The sequence below is a fragment of the Crinia signifera genome, chromosome 4, assembly GCF_055691185.1.
Source record: "Crinia signifera chromosome 4, ASM5569118v1, whole genome shotgun sequence".
Lineage (NCBI taxonomy): Eukaryota > Metazoa > Chordata > Amphibia > Anura > Myobatrachidae > Crinia > Crinia signifera.
The window spans coordinates 13,581,638-13,600,545 of record NC_139220.1 but is presented as its reverse complement, the minus strand read 5'-3'; the positions used below and the strand labels follow the sequence as shown (position 1 = coordinate 13,600,545).

General features: G+C 48.5%; 2 protein-coding genes across 2 annotated transcripts; both read left to right on the top strand.

Annotated features, from left to right (window-relative positions):
- Positions 1-377: 377 nt before the first annotated feature.
- Positions 378-2,333, top strand: LOC146073743 (E3 ubiquitin/ISG15 ligase TRIM25-like). The gene has a single exon (XM_083181143.1). The coding sequence runs from the start codon at positions 381-383 to the stop codon at positions 2,055-2,057; it is 1,677 nt and encodes a 558-aa protein (XP_083037269.1). The 5' UTR covers positions 378-380; the 3' UTR covers positions 2,058-2,333.
- Positions 2,334-8,108: 5,775 nt separating this feature from the next.
- On the top strand, positions 8,109-10,037 carry LOC146073742 (E3 ubiquitin/ISG15 ligase TRIM25-like). The gene has a single exon (XM_083181142.1). It carries the CDS (start codon positions 8,109-8,111, stop codon positions 9,684-9,686), a length of 1,578 nt encoding a protein of 525 aa, XP_083037268.1. The 3' UTR covers positions 9,687-10,037.
- The last annotated feature ends 8,871 nt before the right edge of the window (positions 10,038-18,908 follow it).

The window sequence follows — 18,908 nt, the reverse complement described above, 5'->3', positions numbered from 1 at the left end:
CGCATGCGATGCGATCGACGCGATTTTTTTACCTGCGATGCCCATGATCAAAATCGTGGGCGCCCTGCTAGGTAAAGAGTACCAATATTTTTGTACCATAAATTTCTCAATAAGAAACTTTTCGCCTAGGAGCTGTGAAAAAAAAATCGGATACTCCAGGTGAATTGATTCCAAAAAGTTTGGGAACAGCTCCCCCTCCCCCTTTGTACAGAATGTGACCTCACTGGTATCTGAGTGACAGCTCCCCCTCCCCCTGTGTGCAGAATGTGACCCCACAGGTATCTGAGTGACAGCTCAGCCACACCCTTTGTGCAGAATGTGATCTCACTGGTATCTGAGTGTCTGAGACTTCACTTTCATTTCTCCCTCCTGCTGCAGCGATGGCGTCTGCTGATCTGAGACAGGAGCTGGACTGTTCCATCTGCCTGAGCATTTATACATATCCTGTAACCCTGAGATGTGGCCACAACTTCTGCCGGGTCTGTATTGATCGTGTGCTGGATACACAGCAGGGGGCTGGAGTTTATAGTTGTCCTGACTGCAGAGCAGAGTGTCAGGAGCGTCCTGCACTGATACGGAACATAACGCTGTGTAACATAGTGGGGAGGTTCCTGTCTGCTCGGCCAGATCAGGAGGAGACCGGGATCTGCTGCACTTACTGTGTGGACTCTCCTGTACCTGCTGCTAAGTCCTGTCTGATGTGTGAGGCTTCTCTGTGTGATAAACACCTGACAGTACACAGCAAGTCAGCAGCACACATCTTATGTGACCCCACCACTGCCCTGGGGAACAGGAAATGCTCCGTCCATAAGAAGGTCCTGGAGTATTACTGCACTGAGGATGCTGCCTGTATCTGTGTGTCCTGCAGTTTGGCTGGAGAACATCGGGGACACCTGGTGGAGATGCTGGGTGAGGCCTCTGAGAAGAAGAAGGAGAAGCTGAGGAATGTTCTGCAGAAACTGACCACAAAGAGAGCGGAGACTGAGAAAAGAGTCCAGAGACTGCAGGAGCGCAGGAGAGAGGATCAGGGAAAAGCAGCGGGTGTAACAGAGACAGTCACTGCCCTGTTTAGAGACATCAGGAGACAGCTGGAAGACCTGGAGAAGAGAGTCCTGAGTGAGATCTCCAGGCAGGAACAGCGCGTTTCACTCTCAGTCTCTGATCTGATCCAGCAGCTGGAAATAAAGAAGGACGAGCTGTCCGGGAAGATGCGTCACATTGAGGAGCTGTGTAACATGTCTGACCCAGTGATTGTCTTACAGGAACCGGACACAGGGGACTTGTATAATAGTAGAGACAGAAAGAGACGGTATACACAGGTCCATGTTGCAGGAGGTCTGGATGTGGGTTCCCTCTCAGGGACATTACACACATTATCTGATATAATAACAGGGATAAATACAGGGATCTATGTGCAGGAACCTACAGACCTATTACTGGATGTAGCCACAGCTGGTAATACAGAGTCTGATATAATAACAGGGATAAATACAGGGATCTATGTGCAGGAACCTACAGACCTATTACTGGATGTAGCCACAGCTGGTGATTGTATACAGATATCAGGTGACAGGAAATCTGCATCCATGTCACATATAAACCAGAATCACCCAGAAACGCCAGAGAGATTTCAGGGTAATCAGGTAATAAGCACCAGGGGATTCTCTTCAGGGCGACATTACTGGGAGGTGGATGTCAGTAAGTCAGTGTACTGGAGGGTGGGGATGTGTTATCCCAGTATAGACAGGACAGGAGACCAGTCAGTCATTGGAGATAATAACAAGTCCTGGTGTCTGCGTAGGGGTTGTAATAATCAGTACTTAGTGCTACATGACAGGACAGAGATCTGGTTACCTGCCAATACCCCCTGTGACACAGTGAGGATATACCTGGATTATGAGGCAGGACAGATCTCCTTTTATTCTCTGTGTGACCCCATCAGACACTTACACACCTACACTGCCGCCCTCACTGAGCCCCTCCATGCTGCATTATATGTATGGGGCGGGTGTATAACTATATGTGGGGGAGTCAGGAGCTGGGAGATATTACCATAAGTAATCTGCCCAGAGACTGGTGACATCACAGGGAGGGGAATCTGATTGGTAGAACACTCAGCCAATAGAATGAAGCAGTAAGTGGAGCTACAGCTGAGCCCCATGACACAACATGATAAATGTGATTGGATTGGTTAGAAGCTGTCATTATAAATCTTAAATCAGCTACAATGTAAATGTGTTTGGAATTTGGATTCACATTTGCCGCCTCATCCTACTTACTGTACATAAATGCTGTTTCTTTAACAAGTCGTTGAAATAAAAAAATCTAATTGAGCAATTGGATTTTATTGTGTATAAAAAGTCTCCTCTCTATTGCACCAGAAAAGCTGGGAATTTTAGAAGAAGACCATCATTTAAAACTTAAGGGAGTCTTATCAAAGCTTGGAGAGAGAAAGAGAGAAAGTGACCCAATCATTTCCTGATGTTTTTTAAACATAGCTTGATTAATACTTTATCTCTCTCAAAGTGTTGATAGATTTCCCCCTTAAGCACCGTACACACAGGGCGATTTTAGCTTAGTCATCCAGCTACCTCGGTATAACCTTTTGGCCCAACTACAGTCAATGAAAACAATTTGAGCTGTGAAGTGATAAAAAGATTGACTAGAAATGAGTGGAAACTAATGTTATTGAGGTCAATAATACTTTAGGGGCCCAAATTCTGTTATTTTAGCCATTTTTAGCATTTTTTTCAAAAAAATCTAGATCCAAAATCAAAACCCGCAAGGGTGGTTTTGCCAAAACCAATCCAGATCCAAAACACGAAGGGAGATCCAGATCCAAAACCCGAAAAAGTGGCCGCCGCACATCTCTAATATATATACATATATGACATGCGCAGATAGCATACATAGACACTGCAAGTATGCACACATACCATACACACACAACATACAAACACACACCTACACACACATTACATGCATATACACACATCATACATACACACACAGCATGTACACACACAACATACATACCCACAAACCCACACCTACGGCATGTACACACACATTACATGCATACACACACATCATACATACACACACATATAGCATGTACACACATAGGATAGATATACACATATAGTTGATACACACAGCATATACTCACATAGGACACATACAGTGGCGTAACTACTGTAAGGCAGCCCCTGCTGCCGCTTGGGGGAGCATATGGCAGCAGGGTCTGTGTGGGCGCCGGCACCCCCTCGATGCACTGACATGCTGCTGCCTTCCGCTGGCCACTGGCCGAGCACCGGAGGCCACAAACATTTTGGCAGGGGGGGCGCAATATTTATAGTTACGCGACTGGACACATACACACAGCATATATGCACACAATATACACAAAGCATGTTTGCACACATAGCATCCATACATACAGCTTGTACACAACATTAATCACACAACATACGCACACACACACACACACACACACACACACACAAAGCCTGTTGGCACATATAGCATCCATACATACAGCTTGAGCACACAAACACACAACATGTAAACACACATAACACACACAAACACACACTTACACAGATCTTTCCCCTAAAATAAACATAGGGACAGTTACTGCCTCAATCAGGCAGCATAAGTACCATAGCTCCAAGGATATAACCCAAACACCTGCCTGCTCCGTCGCTGAGGAGTGAGGACAGTCTGTCCCTGTATCACCACAATCAGCTCAACACTGTAATGGAGGACTACCTGTGGGGAGCTGCACGCTAAAATCTGAATAAATATCAGACACCAGACAGGCCGGTAGGTTGGTGGGCGGGTCGGGGTAGCCAGGTACTCGGAAACCCCCCCTGTGTGCGTGCATGAATACGCCCGAAGATGCTTTATTACAGAAGGGTCACTCTTACTGATTACAGGTAGTAAATAGAAACTGCTACTACTGAGATTAGGAGCAATGTGTGGCCCTTATGAAGGTTAGTGGGCCGCCCAGTGTGGCCCCCGACAGGTATCAGGTCACTGGTGTAGAACAGGTATCCTGCACATTCATACATACAAATACATGAAGCTAAACTTGTTACATGACAAATATTACGGGACACGATCATTAGCTCCACCCTACTAAGGTCACATGCATTGGGTCAACCGTCAGTGGCCTTAGGTCGACATGTGAAATAGGTCTCCATTTGGGATAGTCGACATGAGTTTTTCCCTTTTTCTTTCACCCGACATGTGCCAACAGGCGGTATTTCATGCCCTACCATCCACTACGGCGCGGTGGGAGGATAATATAGTGCCTGAAGCTTTGCGAGGTATGTGAGGGGACGCGGTACACTTAGACGGTGTCCATGTTACTGGCTGCTCGTATTAATATTCATTCCTCATTCTGCTCCCGGGATCCCCTGTACTTGGATAATCCTGCAGTTCCCTCCCCAGCTCTCCCATTGCCGCAAAGCCTCAAGATCACCAGGCAAACCGTGTTCCCTTTCTACCACCACCTCCCCCACAGCACCGGGCGGCATTTTCTTATTCACCTGAATATTCCCACAAACACGGTTTACATGAGATTTTCACCATCTCAAACATTTCTGCCAAACCACCATCTCCCGGCCCCAGGTAGGGTTGCCACCTCGCACATCATAAATTCCTGGAGATCCCCCCCCCCCCATCTTCTAACCCTCAGGTGCACGACTACGGCGTGCACGGAAAAGTAGGCATGGCATCGCAAAAGTGGGCGTATCTTCATCTAAACGTGGGCGTGGTGTCTGTAATACAACATGTAATCATGTGCCTATTATTACATTATATTCATGCGTGTCATCATGATGTGACATATTGATGACATGCATGAAGATAATAAATGCAATGATAGGCACATAAATACAATTATTAGTTTTCCTTGTGGCCAATACTGGTGGCGGTTACCTTAGAGCGGTGAGCTGCCTCCTGCTGGCTCCTATGTTTCACCCGGCTCAACGCTCACGCTGCCGACTCCTGGACATGGGGACGCTGTGCTGCTGCTGCACATTGATGTTTCGGCTGGTGCACACAGTGCATAGGAGGAGGCGGAGCGCGCAAGCCAGATGCGCAGGTGACGTTGCGCACCCCGACCCGGACTCAAACCCGGCCAGACCCCACAACCAGCCCCGGCCAGACCCCGCAATCAGCATTCAGCCACAGTGAGCGGGGAGAGGGAGCAAGGCTGTGCAGGCTTTTCCAGTCACCCGGATTCCAGGAGAATGCCAGAATCCAGGTGACTGGAAAAGCGTCCTTGAGGGTTGCCACCAAAAACCATGGGTCTTCAACCTGTGGCCCTCCAGATGTTGTGAAACTACATGTTCCAACATGCATTGCCACATTTATTCCTATGAGAGCATGCCAAAACTGTCAAGGCATGCTGTGACATGTAGTTCTACAACTTCTGGAGGGCCACAGGTTGAAGACATGTGGCCTACAGGAACCCCCCCAGTGGCGTAAGTTCATTCAATTCGCCCGGAGGCAAGATAAAAGTTGCCCCCCTCCCCCTTAATAGAAAAAAAAAAAGAGAGGGAGAGAGACTTACCCTCAAACGCTGCCGCATCTCCCTCCCAGGTCCCGGCTTTCAGGTGACAGCTGCAGAGAGGAGCAGCGACACGGGCGGGCTGTGCACATGGCTACGGGGGAGGGGGGGAGCAACCCAAACAGAGATGGTGGGGCGACCGTACGCCCTCAAACGCTGCTGCATCTCCCTCCCAGGTCCCGGCTTTCAGGTGACAGCTGCAGAGAGGAGCAGCTACACGGGCGGGCTGTGCACATGGCTACGGGGGAGCAACCCAAACAGAGATGGGGGGGGGGGGGGGGGCGACCGTACGACGCACCACTACTAACAACAATACGGAGCGCCTGCCCGCGCCCGCCCACTGACCTGCGCTGGTACATAACAGCTGCACCGCTATGAAGTGCGGCAGGCGGCAGCGGCACTAAGCGGAACAACGGAGGCAATGGAGCCAGTGCCCCCCTGTAAGCCTGGCGCCCGGCGGCAGATGACTCCATTGCCTCCGGGAGTTCCGCCTCTGCCCCCCCCCCCATCATCACAGTTGTAACCAGCCCCAGACTCAAAGAGCTGGCCCTGGTTCAAACGGAATAGGGGATCCCCGTAATTTCTAAAACCAGCACCAGGCTCAAGGGCCGGTCCTGGTTCTCAAAATACGGTAGTAGGGGTCCCGGGATGTTCTAATCGAATGTTCTGTATAATAATTTATTATTTATCCTGTATGTCTTTGTCGCGTCCTTGTAGATTAGAGCATCTCAGGACCCCTGCTCATTTTGTCCCCCGTATTTTGAGAACCAGGACCGGCCCTTGAGACCGGTGCTGGTTTTAGAAATTACGGGGATCCCCTTTTCCGTTTCAACCGACCTGATTACAGACTGTGAAGAAGGGGCACCAACAGGAAGGTGAGGGTTATGGTGCCCACACCCTAGGGCGATATTGCATACAATCATTTGATTTTGACGGCATTGGTGCGATAAATCGTATGATTGTATGCACATCGTATGTGTCCTCCGATGCGATGCGCTGTCACGCTGGTCGAATCTCGCATCTCAAGATATTATGTACCGCACACAATATTTATCGCAGCGCATGTGCGATCGCATGTGGTTTTAAACACATGCAATTTACCAATCAGATTCCCATCCCTGTGATGTCACCAGTCTCTGGGCAGATTACTTATAGTAATTAGGGATGCCATCGTTGTGGTCACCATCGATGGTTGTTATCGATGGCAATAGAACAAACAGTCATCGATGGCAGCACAATATCTAATGGATGACAATCAGACTGACTATGGGCATATATTTTCTTTGACTGACTGGCCATGGGCCAATCAGAACCTGGAGGCATGGCTTCGCGGGTGTCAGTGGCGGAGCAGAGCTATCCTCTGTGTCCCTGCACCTTCGGGAGAATAGTATTTGGTTATGCTGTGCCATCGATGGCAGAACTATTCTACAGCGACCATAAACCATTGATGATTAATCGATGATCGATGGCTATCCCTAATGATAATTTCTTCCATAACACACACTTTGTTCTTCATTGCTGTAATGTAACATCAGAACATGGCTGACTCAGAATTGGAAGGAAATGCGCTTTGTCCAACCCTGAAGAAGACCCAATACACATCCTTATCAATCATACTTATTATCTGTGCTCCATAGGGCAGTGGTTCCCCATCTGTGTGCCATGGCACCCTGGGGAGCCTCAGGACCCTTGCAGGGGTGCTGCAGGTTGGTGGTCCAGGAACAAGGCAAAGTATTAATGGTCACTGTAGTAAGCGTGTGAGCAGGGCCTTCCTACCTCTGTTACTGGTTGTTATTATTGCCCAGTGTTTTGTTTGTGTGTCCAGTTGTAAAGCGCGACTGAGTTTGCTGCGCTATGTAAGAAACTGTTATTAATATTTGTAATAGGTAAAACCAGTGCCGGTAGCTGGCAATCATGTACTGTGCGGATGAACAGAGGTGAGGGCTGTCCCTCCCCCACATAATCATGGATGACAGATAAACCATACCTCCCAACTGTCCCGCTTATAGCAGGAACATCCCAGTTCTTTGGGACATTTCCGCATCCCCCCCGGGGGGGCAGTGTCCCGCGGCGGGGCAGTTGGGAGCCCCCCCTGTCACACATGAATAGTCGCTGTGCGCACAGCGTCTATTCCTGCAGCCAGAGGGGCTGGAGGCATAGCCAGAAGCTCACAGAGCTGCTGGACATGCCCCCACAGCGGCAAATATGGGGGCGTGGCCTTGCAACAGCACCACGAGTATAGGCCACACCCCAAAAATTTTGTCACATGCGCACTGTCCCTCCTTGATGGAGTCAAAAGTTGGGAGGTATGGATTAACACAATCTACTCAATTTAATATTTTTGTTCCATAAATTTCTCAATAAGAAACTTTTAGTCTAGGAGCGCTGTGAAAAAAATCCGGATACTCCAGGTGACTTGATTTCAAAAAGTTTGGGAACAGCTCCCCCTCCCCCTGTGTGCAGAATGTGACCTCACTGGTATCTGAGTGTCAGGGACCACCTCTTTAATTTCTCCCTGGTGCTGCCAGCAATGGCGTCTGCTGATCTGAGACAGGAGCTGGACTGTTCCATCTGCCTGAGCATTTATACAGATCCTGTAACCCTGAGATGTGGCCACAACTTCTGCCGGGTCTGTATTGATCGTGTGCTGGATACACAGGAGGGGGCTGGAGTTTATAGCTGTCCTGAGTGCAGAGCAGTGTCTCAGGAGCGTCCTGCACTGATACGGAGCATAACGCTGTGTAACATAGTGGGGAGGTTCCTGTCTGCTCGGCCAGATCAGGAGGAGACTGGGATCTGCTGCACTTACTGTGTGGACTCTCCTGTACCTGCTGCTAAGTCCTGTCTGCATTGTGAGGCTTCTCTGTGTGATAAACACCTGAGAGTACACAGCAAGGGACCAGAACACGTCTTATGTGACCCCACCACTGCCCTGGGGAACAGGAAATGCTCCGTCCATAAGAAGGTCCTGGAGTATTACTGTACTGAGGATGCTGCCTGTATCTGTGTGTCTTGTAGTTTATCTGGAGAACATCAGGGACACCTGGTGGAGATGCTGGGTGAGGCCTCTGAGAAGAAGCAGAAGCTGAGGAATGTTCTGCAGAAACTGACCACAAAGAGAGCGGAGACTGAGAAAAGAGTCCAGAGACTGCAGGAGCGCAGGAGAGAGGATCAGGGAAAAGCAGCGGCTGTAACAGAGACAGTCACTGCCCTGTTTAGAGACATCAGGAGACAGCTGGAAGACCTGGAGAAGAGAGTCCTGAGTGAGGTCTCCAGGCAGGAACAGCGCGTTTCACTCTCAGTCTCTGATCTGATCCAGCAGCTGGAAATAAAGAAGGACGAGCTGTCCGGGAAGATGCGTCACATTGAGGAGCTGTGTAACATGTCTGACCCAGTGATTGTCCTACAGGAACCGGACACAGGGGACTTGTGTGACACTGAGGACACAGAGAGACACGATAACCAGGTCCGTGGTGCAGGAGGTCTGGATGTAGGTTCCCTCCTAGGGACTTTACACAGATTATCTGCTATAATAACAGGGATAAATACAGGGATCTATGTGCAGGAACCTACAGACATATTACTGGATGTAACCACAGCTGGTAATAAGATACAGATATCAGATGACAGGAAATCTGCATCCAAGTCACCAAACCAGAATCACCCAGTAACACCAGAGAGATTTCAGTATAGTCAGGTAATAAGCACCAGGGGATTCTCCTCAGGGCGACATTACTGGGAGGTGGATGTCAGTAAGTCACAGAGCTGGAGAGTGGGGATGTGTTATCCCAGTATAGACAGGAGAGGAGACCAGTCAGCCATTGGTAATAATAACAAGTCCTGGTGTCTGTGTAGGAGCTATAATCAGTACTTAGTGCTACATGACAGTACAGTGATCCAGTTACCTGACAATATCCCCTGTGACAGAGTGAGGATATACCTGGATTATGAGGCAGGACAGATCTCCTTTTATTCTCTGTGTGACCCCATCAGACACTTACACACCTACACTGCCGCCCTCACTGAGCCCCTCCATGCTGCATTATATGTATGGGGCGGATGTATAACTATATCTGGGGGAGTCAGGAGCTGGGAGATATTACCATAAGTAATCTGCCCAGAGACTGGTAACATCACAGGGAGGGGAATATGATTGGTGGAACACTTAGCCGATAGAATGAATCAGTAATACCCCTTTCACACCAGAAAATACAGGGACCCACCTGGGAATATGGCCCAGGAATTATGCCGGGCCGTTCCAGGGTTGGCCCCTTTCACACCAGAAAAGTCACTGCATTTTCTGGTGTGTGAAGGGGGCGGGGAGGAGGCCGGCAGGAGGCGGGCAGTCGGCGGGATGGCGGTGGAGGCGGGCAGGAGGTGTGTAGAATACTCACCCCGATTGCTGGTCCTCCGTGCAGGCCAGGGATCCACACGGGCGGTGGGCGAAAATGACGGGACAGCCGGCAGATGAAGATGATGCAGCTCTCCGGTGCCCTCACTGCCGCCGGAGAGCTGCGTCATCTTCATCCGCCACCTGTCCCGTTATTTGTGCCCGCCGCCTGTGGGGATCCCCGGCCGGACAGCACACCGAGGACCGGCAACCCGGGTAAGTATCCCCTACCCCATTCACACCAGCCAGGTCCCCGGGTTAAACCCGGGAACAACCATGCTCCATGGCAGGGATGAAATCTCGGCAATTTTTGCCGGGATTTTGGCCCGGGAACCTTTCACACCAGCGCTTGTCGCGGGTTGGTCCCAACCCGGGAAATTATGCTGGTGTGATTGGGATATTAGTGGAACATGACAAGTGTGCCTGGATTGTTTAGAGAAGCTGTCATTCTGAATCTTAAATCAGCTACAATGTGATTGTGTTTGGAATTTGGATTCAAATTTGCCGCCTCATCCTACCTACATAAATGCTGTTTCTTTAATAATTCGTTAAAATAAAAAAAATCAGGGGGGCGTGGTTTGGCCACGGAAGGAGCAGGCAGCTCAGTCAAGCAGCTCCTGCAGGTTTATATATAAAAAACCTGCTTGCAGCCCTCTCCCACCACCTAGACCTGCTTCCCCACACTCACCAAGCCGGCGGGGACACTCCGGTCCCAAGAGGCACGCACAGCGGATCCTGGGGACGGCATATACACCTCCCCGCGATTGAGGCCTACAAACAGCTCCAAGCCGCGGCCTCAATTTCCGCGGGCACCCGGCGGCGGAGCTCCGGAGCCGGATCGCGGACGTTTTTCACGCAGGGACCGCTGGAGATCCCAGAAGCAGGGCACAGGGAGGTAAGCTGACCTCCCCCAGCCCCAGCACAACCCAAGGAGACCTGGGTGAGTGGCCCTGGAGCCTCCACGCAGCAGTGGAGCTCCGCATATCCCCTGCCCCACTATAAGCGGCGGCCATCTTGGATCCCATGTAAAAGCTGCAGCACTTCAGCAGCGATTCTCCTGCTGAGACCCCACAGTGCCTGGCTACCATAAGGGATCACCCTCACTTGCAGGATCCCTCACAGCATACCCCAAAGCCTCTCTCCAGCTGCCCCCTCCCCAAGAACCTTGGGTGGGTCCTAACTATAATAGGAGCTAATTGCTACAGGTGGCCAGTGCTGGCACGACCACCCCATTTGGACCCTTGCTACTGCCTCACCAACTAAATATGTAACCCCACCATGGCTCTCTAAGGGGGAAGCACCGGACGTCCTTATGAGCATATCAACGACCAGCGCTCTATGACATTCATATCATAACCCGGCCAGGGTACTGCAATTTCTTGTCCCTCCAACTTTCCTGCCTCAGCAGCCCGCTTTGCCTCACCTGCTCCTGAAACCGCTAGAAACATAATGCCGTCTAGACGCCAGAAAGATGTACCGGGGACCTCTAAAGCTCCTTTCTTCAAACTCCCATCCCCAATTCAGGGGATCTCAAATAAGTCTACCGCCCCAGCTACCCACCAACAGCTGTCAGTAACTAATATCTCATCCGAACCCACTCTGGCACCGGACACTCAAATCCCTAATATGGGGGACAGCGACCCACTAACAATTGGAGCCATGAAACAACTGCTGCAGGCGTTCAAAGCAGATTTCTCGCAAGAACTCAAAATAGCTGTTCAGTCATGCCAACAATCTATTGACGCGGTGGGGCAACGAGTTGATCACTTGGAAACTAAAATGGGGGAGGTCGTGAAGTCCCACAACGAGCTGATTGCCCTCCACGAAGAACTACAGGAGGAGAATGCAGTCCTGCGCGGTAAACTGTGTGACCTGGAGGACAGGTCACGCAGAAATAATCTCAAAATCAGGGGAATCCCAGAATCAGTTACTGCAGATAACCTAGTGCAATATGTGACGGACCTGTTCACAAAACTCCTACCAACGGTACATGTGTCCGACTTCCTCCTAGACCGCATCCATCGCATCCCAAAAGCTAAAAACGCACCACAAGGAGCGCCACGTGACACCCTGATGAGATTCCACTACTTCCACATAAAAGAACGTGTTATCCGAGCAGCGAGATCTTCAGATGAATCCGAATCAATCCTGGGCGATCTACAGTTTTTTGCAGATTTCTCCGCCTCTACCTTGGCTCTGAGGAGGTCCTTTGCACCGATCACTAGGTCTCTCAAGAACGCGGACATCGCCTATCGCTGGGGCTTCCCAACAAAATTTAATAGTGAGACGTAATGAGTCCACAACCATCATTACATCTCCGTCAGCCGGGGAGAAGATTCTAGCGGACTGGAACATTGCCCTCTACACCCCGCCCAACAACAGGGTGACGCAGGAATGGTCAACAGCCAAACATAATGCCTGACTGTAAAGTATATGCCTCCCTTTTTTTCTATTTTACTCAGCCCCGGATTGCTTCTTTATGTTGCATGCGAATATAGTTCTGGTCTAGTTTAAGAGATCCGTGATCCGGGGCCTAGTTCTCCTACACTTGGTGGTTCGGGCTGGGGGGGTGGAGTGGAGAGACGACTGTTTAGCCAAGTCTGATGGTGATCACGGTCTGGTTTCCATGCCTGCCCTAGCCTTAGGCCCCACCACTAGAGGATTACAAGTGTGGTTATGAATATAAAAATAGACATGTTTAGTTTAACTAGCTTATTATATTTACTGAGTTAACACGTTTAAACGCTACGTTCTATCTAGCAATGGAACAGTGATATTCACATATATCCGTGAGGAGGAATTGCAGATATGTGGTACAGTTAGATACCCTGGACCTTGTTTTGTTTTGTTTACTCTATTAATGTGTCATAGATATGCATTTCTATATGTCTACTTATTATATGCCTACCATTGGGGACCCTCCGGTGCTTCCCAGTGCTGACACCTACGCCCCTATGTGCCGCCAACCTGGGCGGCCTTCTCAAACACCTATAAGGTGTTCTTTCCTTTGGTTCTGTCCCCTATTGTGTCTCCTTCACCCTACTGGGTTGGTAGCCCATGGTCTATTCCCCTTCACCCAATCCCCCAATTACCATCCCCTATGCAACACTGACGCCGCACTTAGATACATTGTATCTACTATCACCGATCTTGTCCCTGCGCCCCTGTGGCGGGTATATATAGAGATGTTTTCAGATCTGCATTCTGCCCTACAATGTTTGTTATGCCTATGATACTCTTAAATCTACTCTACATGTTTACTCATGACTATGAATAAGCTTAAAATCCTATCTCTGAATGTTAAGGGCCTAAACTCCCCCAATAAGCGAAGAATGGCGTTAACACACTTCGCCAGAAGTAAGGCCCATATTATAGCAGTCCAAGAGACCCATTTCCTCGCCTCTGCCCCACCTCGCTTCTTTAACAACAGGTTCCCATTATGCTACACAGCCAATGGTCCCAAAAAAAAGGCAGGAGTAGCCCTTCTCTTCTCCCAGAGGTGCAACTTCTCGATTGAGAAGCAGATTGCGGACCCAGAAGGGCGGTATCTAATAGTTATAGGACAAATTAATGATAATTCAGTTACTCTCGCATGTGTCTATGCCCCAAATACTAAACAAATCCCATTTATACGGAAACTGTGCTCAACCCTGCATGCGACCCATAAGGGCCCACTGATCATCCTGGGGGATTTTAATTTAGTCCTCGACCCCAGCATGGATAAATCAACCCCCAGGTCTAAGCCTGCTACACCCCCCAAGAGAACACAATCCCAAGCATTCCAACGAATTATATATGAGTTTGGCCTGTATGATATCTGGAGAGCGAGAAACCCCAATTGTAGAGACTACACGTTCTATTCCGCAGTCCATAGATCATTTTCCAGGATTGACCTGTCGCTTTCGGATGGGGGGACCCTCCAGCAGATCGGGGCCGCGGATATACTTCCGGTCGCGTGGTCTGATCACTCAGCCATAACACTCATTTGGCACCTGTGCCCAACCAGGGTGCCCCCTAGACCCTGGAGATTGACCGGGTACCTCCTATCCGATAGGGACTCTAAAGCCCTAATCGATAAATCCCTTGACCTCTATCTCGCCACTAATTCCCCTTCAGAGACCTCCCTCTTTACACATTGGTGTACATTGAAAGCTGTCCTCAGAGGAACTTTTATCCAAGCGGCGGCGCATCATAGGAAAAAACTAAACAAGAAACGGGTGGAAACTGAAGCTAGGATGCTAGATCTAGAAAATAAACTTAAATTAGATCCAACCAACCGATCTCTATACAGGGAGCTTCTCAAGACGAGGGATGTATGGAATACCCTTTCCATGTCCGAAGTTCGAAAAAACTTATTTAGAATGAAGCAAAAATTTTATACTCAAGGAGACAGAGCAGGTAGGTTGCTAGCGAGGAAACTAAGGGGGAAACAAGCGATGGAGCGCACCAAACAAATTACTAACCTGAAGGGAGTCACGGTAACAGATCCGCTAGATATTGCTAATTCTTTTGCAGAATACTATGCCTCCCTATACAACCTTCGCCAAGACCCTCTCACACCCCAACCCAATCCAGAAATTATAGACTCTTTCTTAAGGCACATTGACCTACCCTCAGTGGACCAGTCCACGTTAACGCACCTAGAGCGCCCTTGGTCAGAAGACGAGATCCGTGTAGTTATCGATAATTTGCCATCTGAAAAAGCCCCAGGCCCAGACGGGTATATCAATAAATTCTATAAAATCTACAGCGACCAATTGCCTTCATTGTTAGCTCCCCTCTTCAACGAAGCATCAAAGCTGGGCTCATTCCCAACCGAGATGCTAGAAGCCCGAATTGTGACCTTCCCGAAACCTGGCAAAAACCCTAAGCTTTTAACAAATTATCGTCCCATAGCATTATTAAACACAGATGTAAAAATTTATGCAAAACTAATAGCGAATAGGCTCAATCAAATACTTCCAAACTTAATCAACCAAGACCAAGTGGGTTTTGTGATGGGCCGACAGGCGCCAGATAATACAAGGAGAACCATACATGTGTTGGAGGCCTTCTCTGGGTCGGCGGAGCCACTGTTGGTTATGTCGTTGGACGCAGAGAAGGCGTTCGACAGACTCCACTGGGGTTACCTACAAGCTGTCCTACATAAATTTGGAATTAGAGACAGGGCCTTATCCTCTATTATGGCCCTTTACTCCAACCCCTCGGCCAAAGTTTTTGTAAATGGTATGCTATCGTCCGCATTTACAATCTCTAATGGTACTAGACAGGGATGCCCGCTATCCCCGCTCATGTTTGTACTGGCAATAGAGCCGCTAGCGGAAGCAATTAGATCAGCCCCAGACATAGAAGGCCCAATACTATTTGGACGTTCATATAAGATATCCTTATTTGCGGATGACGTCCTGCTTACGATCATAAATCCAGCCAATTCCCTTATCTCTCTCCATAAAATCTTGCACACCTACTCCTTGGCTTCCTACTATAAATTGAATAGTTCAAAAACAGAAGCTCTGCCCATCAATATACCAGAAAATCAATTGACAGAACTAAAGGCGACCTATGGCTACGCGTGGCAGCCGACGAGCATAAAATACCTAGGTATTCAAATCACCCCTAAAGTCTCAGATATAATCTCTGCCAACTACCCACCATTACTAAGTAGATTCTCCCAGATGACAAACGACTGGATGCTCCTCGAAACGTCATGGTTAGGCCGTATTGCAGCCCTTAAAATGGTATTACTCCCAAAGTTGCTATATCTTTTTAGGACCATCCCCATCCTCCTTCCAAAACATTTACTAACCAAATTTAATGGGCTATTCATGAAATATATCTGGAGAGGCAAAAAGCCTAGATTGGCCAGAAGTAGAATGTGCCTACCTAAAGCCAAAGGGGGATTGGCGTTCCCTGACCTCTGCTCTTACCAAATGGCCTGTATTCTGGCCCCACTCAATGAGTGGTTTGTCAAAGAGAATCCCAAACCTTGGGTCTTGCTAGAAAAGGGCTTCGCCTTACCATCAGCTATCACGGATATTCTGTGGCTTCCCCCATCAGCAGTCCTAAAGAACATTGAACACTCTCCTATACTGGCATCTACTAGACGTTCTTGGCTAACTTTGGTGTCGAGGACACCAGAAATCACTCTTCCTTCTCCTGATCTGTCCTTAGAGGGATTGGCCCATATGATTCCAAACCTGTCTCTAGACATGTGGGTTTCCCAGGGTATTTTGACATTAGGCTCCCTTCTTAAAGAAGGCACCCTGATCCCATTCAGCGACATTCAAAACTCCTTCGCAATCCCCTCCAAACATTTCTATAAATACCTCCAGATGCGACATTGGCTGCAGAGCACGGGCCCCCACCCACACAAAATAGGACCCTTGCCCAAATTCATTTCTCACAGATTTACCAGATTGAACACCAGAGGCTCCATAACATGGTGGTATAATTTATTTACGGACTCACAGCAGCCTAACAAATTAAATTTTCAATGTAAATGGGAACGAGATTTACAGACGTCTATATCAGACGATGAGTGGAAAATGATATATTATAATTGCTTTCATCTATCTAAATGCCAATCACATTTGGAGCAGTATTACAAATTGACACACAGGCTATACCTTACCCCGGCCCTCCTACATACTATGTGGCCAACTACCGCTAGTACTTGCTGGAGACAGTGTGGGGGGGTGGGAACATTATACCATATATTTTGGTCATGTCCAAAACTGAAGGGAATGTGGGCCAGAGTATTTATGCTCCTTTCGGATATATCGGGGTGTACCATATCTCCACTGCCGAAGATAGCATTATTCCATCTATTTCCAGAACACATTCCTAAAGATGTTCATTATGTGCTGGGGCATATCTTAATATCTACCAAGCTATTTCTGGCCAGTCACTGGCTGACCCCCTTAGTCCCCACAATACTAACTATTGAGGAAGCAGTCCACAGCCATTACGGGTTTGAAACGGAGGGATCCGCCTTCACCACTTCCTCCCCCTCTCCATCAGCTAAGTGGGTTGCATGGATGGCATATAAACTAGCCAACCCGTCCTAAGATGTTTAGTCTAGATCCCACAGGCTGTGACAGCCTTCTTCCCATATGCCTAGATATTTTCATATGTACTGCTAGCAGTGTTGTATGTAATACAATATGTAATACAATATTTCTTTGATGGTACAGTCTTATACAATGTAAGGCTTACACGAGCTACAGTGTTGTACCCTCCCCTTCCCCCATCCCCCCTTGTCTTCCCCCCCCCTCCCCCTTCTTTATTCTGTATCCCCTATTACAAAGTCTGTTTTTTGACATGTTTGAAAAACTTCAATAAAAATTTAATCTTGAAAAAAAAAAAAAAAAAAATCAAATTGAGCAATTGGATTTCATTGTGTATAAAAAGTAGGGATGTGCACCGGCCACGTTTAGCGTTTTGGGTTCTGATTACCTTCAGGTTTTGGGTTCTACTGGGTTTTGCCAAAACACCCCTTCAACGTTTTGGGTTTTGGGTTCTGATTTTTATATTTTTAAAGCATAAAAAACACTAAAATCACAGAATTTAGGTGTTTTTTTTTCTCCTACGCTATTATTAACCCAAATAGCATTCATCTCCACTCATTTTCAGTCTATTCTGAACACCCCACACCTCACAATATTGTTTTTAGGCCAAAAGGTTGCACAGAAGTAGTTGGATAACTATGATAAGCGACACAAGTGGGCGGCACAAACACTAGACACTTAGCATCACCCCTGGACTGATAAGGCACACTTAGCATCACCCCAGGACTAATACAGCACACTTGGCAGCACCCCATGAATTATACGGCAGACTTGGCTTACCTCAGGAATTATACAGCACAGATGGTGGCACCCCTGACCTGATACAGCACACATGATGGCACACATGGTATTATACGGCACAGATGGCGGAACCCCTGGACTGACACAACACACATTGAATTATACGGTACACATAGTGACACTCCTGCAGTAAAAAGAGTTATTATTTTAATGAAAAAAATGGCAGCACCCCTGGACTGATATGGCACACTTAGCATCACCCCTGGACTGTGACGGCACACTTAGCAGCACCCCATGAATTATACAGTAGACTTTGCAGCAACCCATGAATTATATGACACACTTGGCTCACCCCAGGAATTATGCGTCACACATGCGGGCATCCCTGACCTGAGACAGCACACATGGAATTATACGGCACACATGGCGGCAGGCATGGACTGACACGGCACACATGGCAGCAGGCATGGAATTATACGGCAGACAAATTCCTGCAGTAAAAATAAAAATGTGTATTCTTTTAATTATAAAAAAGAGCAGCACACCTGGAATTATACGGCAGATTTAGCAACACCCCATGAATAATACAGCACTCTTGGCTCACCCCTGGATTACGGCGCATTTAACAGCCCTTGCAGTAAAAAAAAAAAACACCTTATTTTTATTTTCATTAAAAAAAAGGGCAGCTCCCCTGGTCTGACACGGAAAAACATGGGGGCACCCCTGGAATTATACAGCACACATGCGGGCACCCCTGGACTGATACAGCACACATGTGGGCACCCCTGGACAGATACATCACATATGTGGGCACCCCTTGACTGATACAGCACATATGTGGGCACCCCTGGACAGATACAGCACATATGTGGGCAACCCTGGACAGATACAGCACACATGCGGGCATCCCTGGACTGATACAATACCATACCTCCCAACTTTGGGAGTGCAGTAGGCGGGACGCTGCTGCGCGCCCGAAATTTTCGGGGGTGTGACCTAATTTGGGGGCGTGGCATATACTCGCGGCTCTTCCGCGAGGCCACGCCCCCATTTTGCCGCTATGGGGGCATGACCCAGAGGCTCTGTGAGCCTCTAGCCATGCCCCCAGCCCCCTGGCTGCGGGAATAGACGC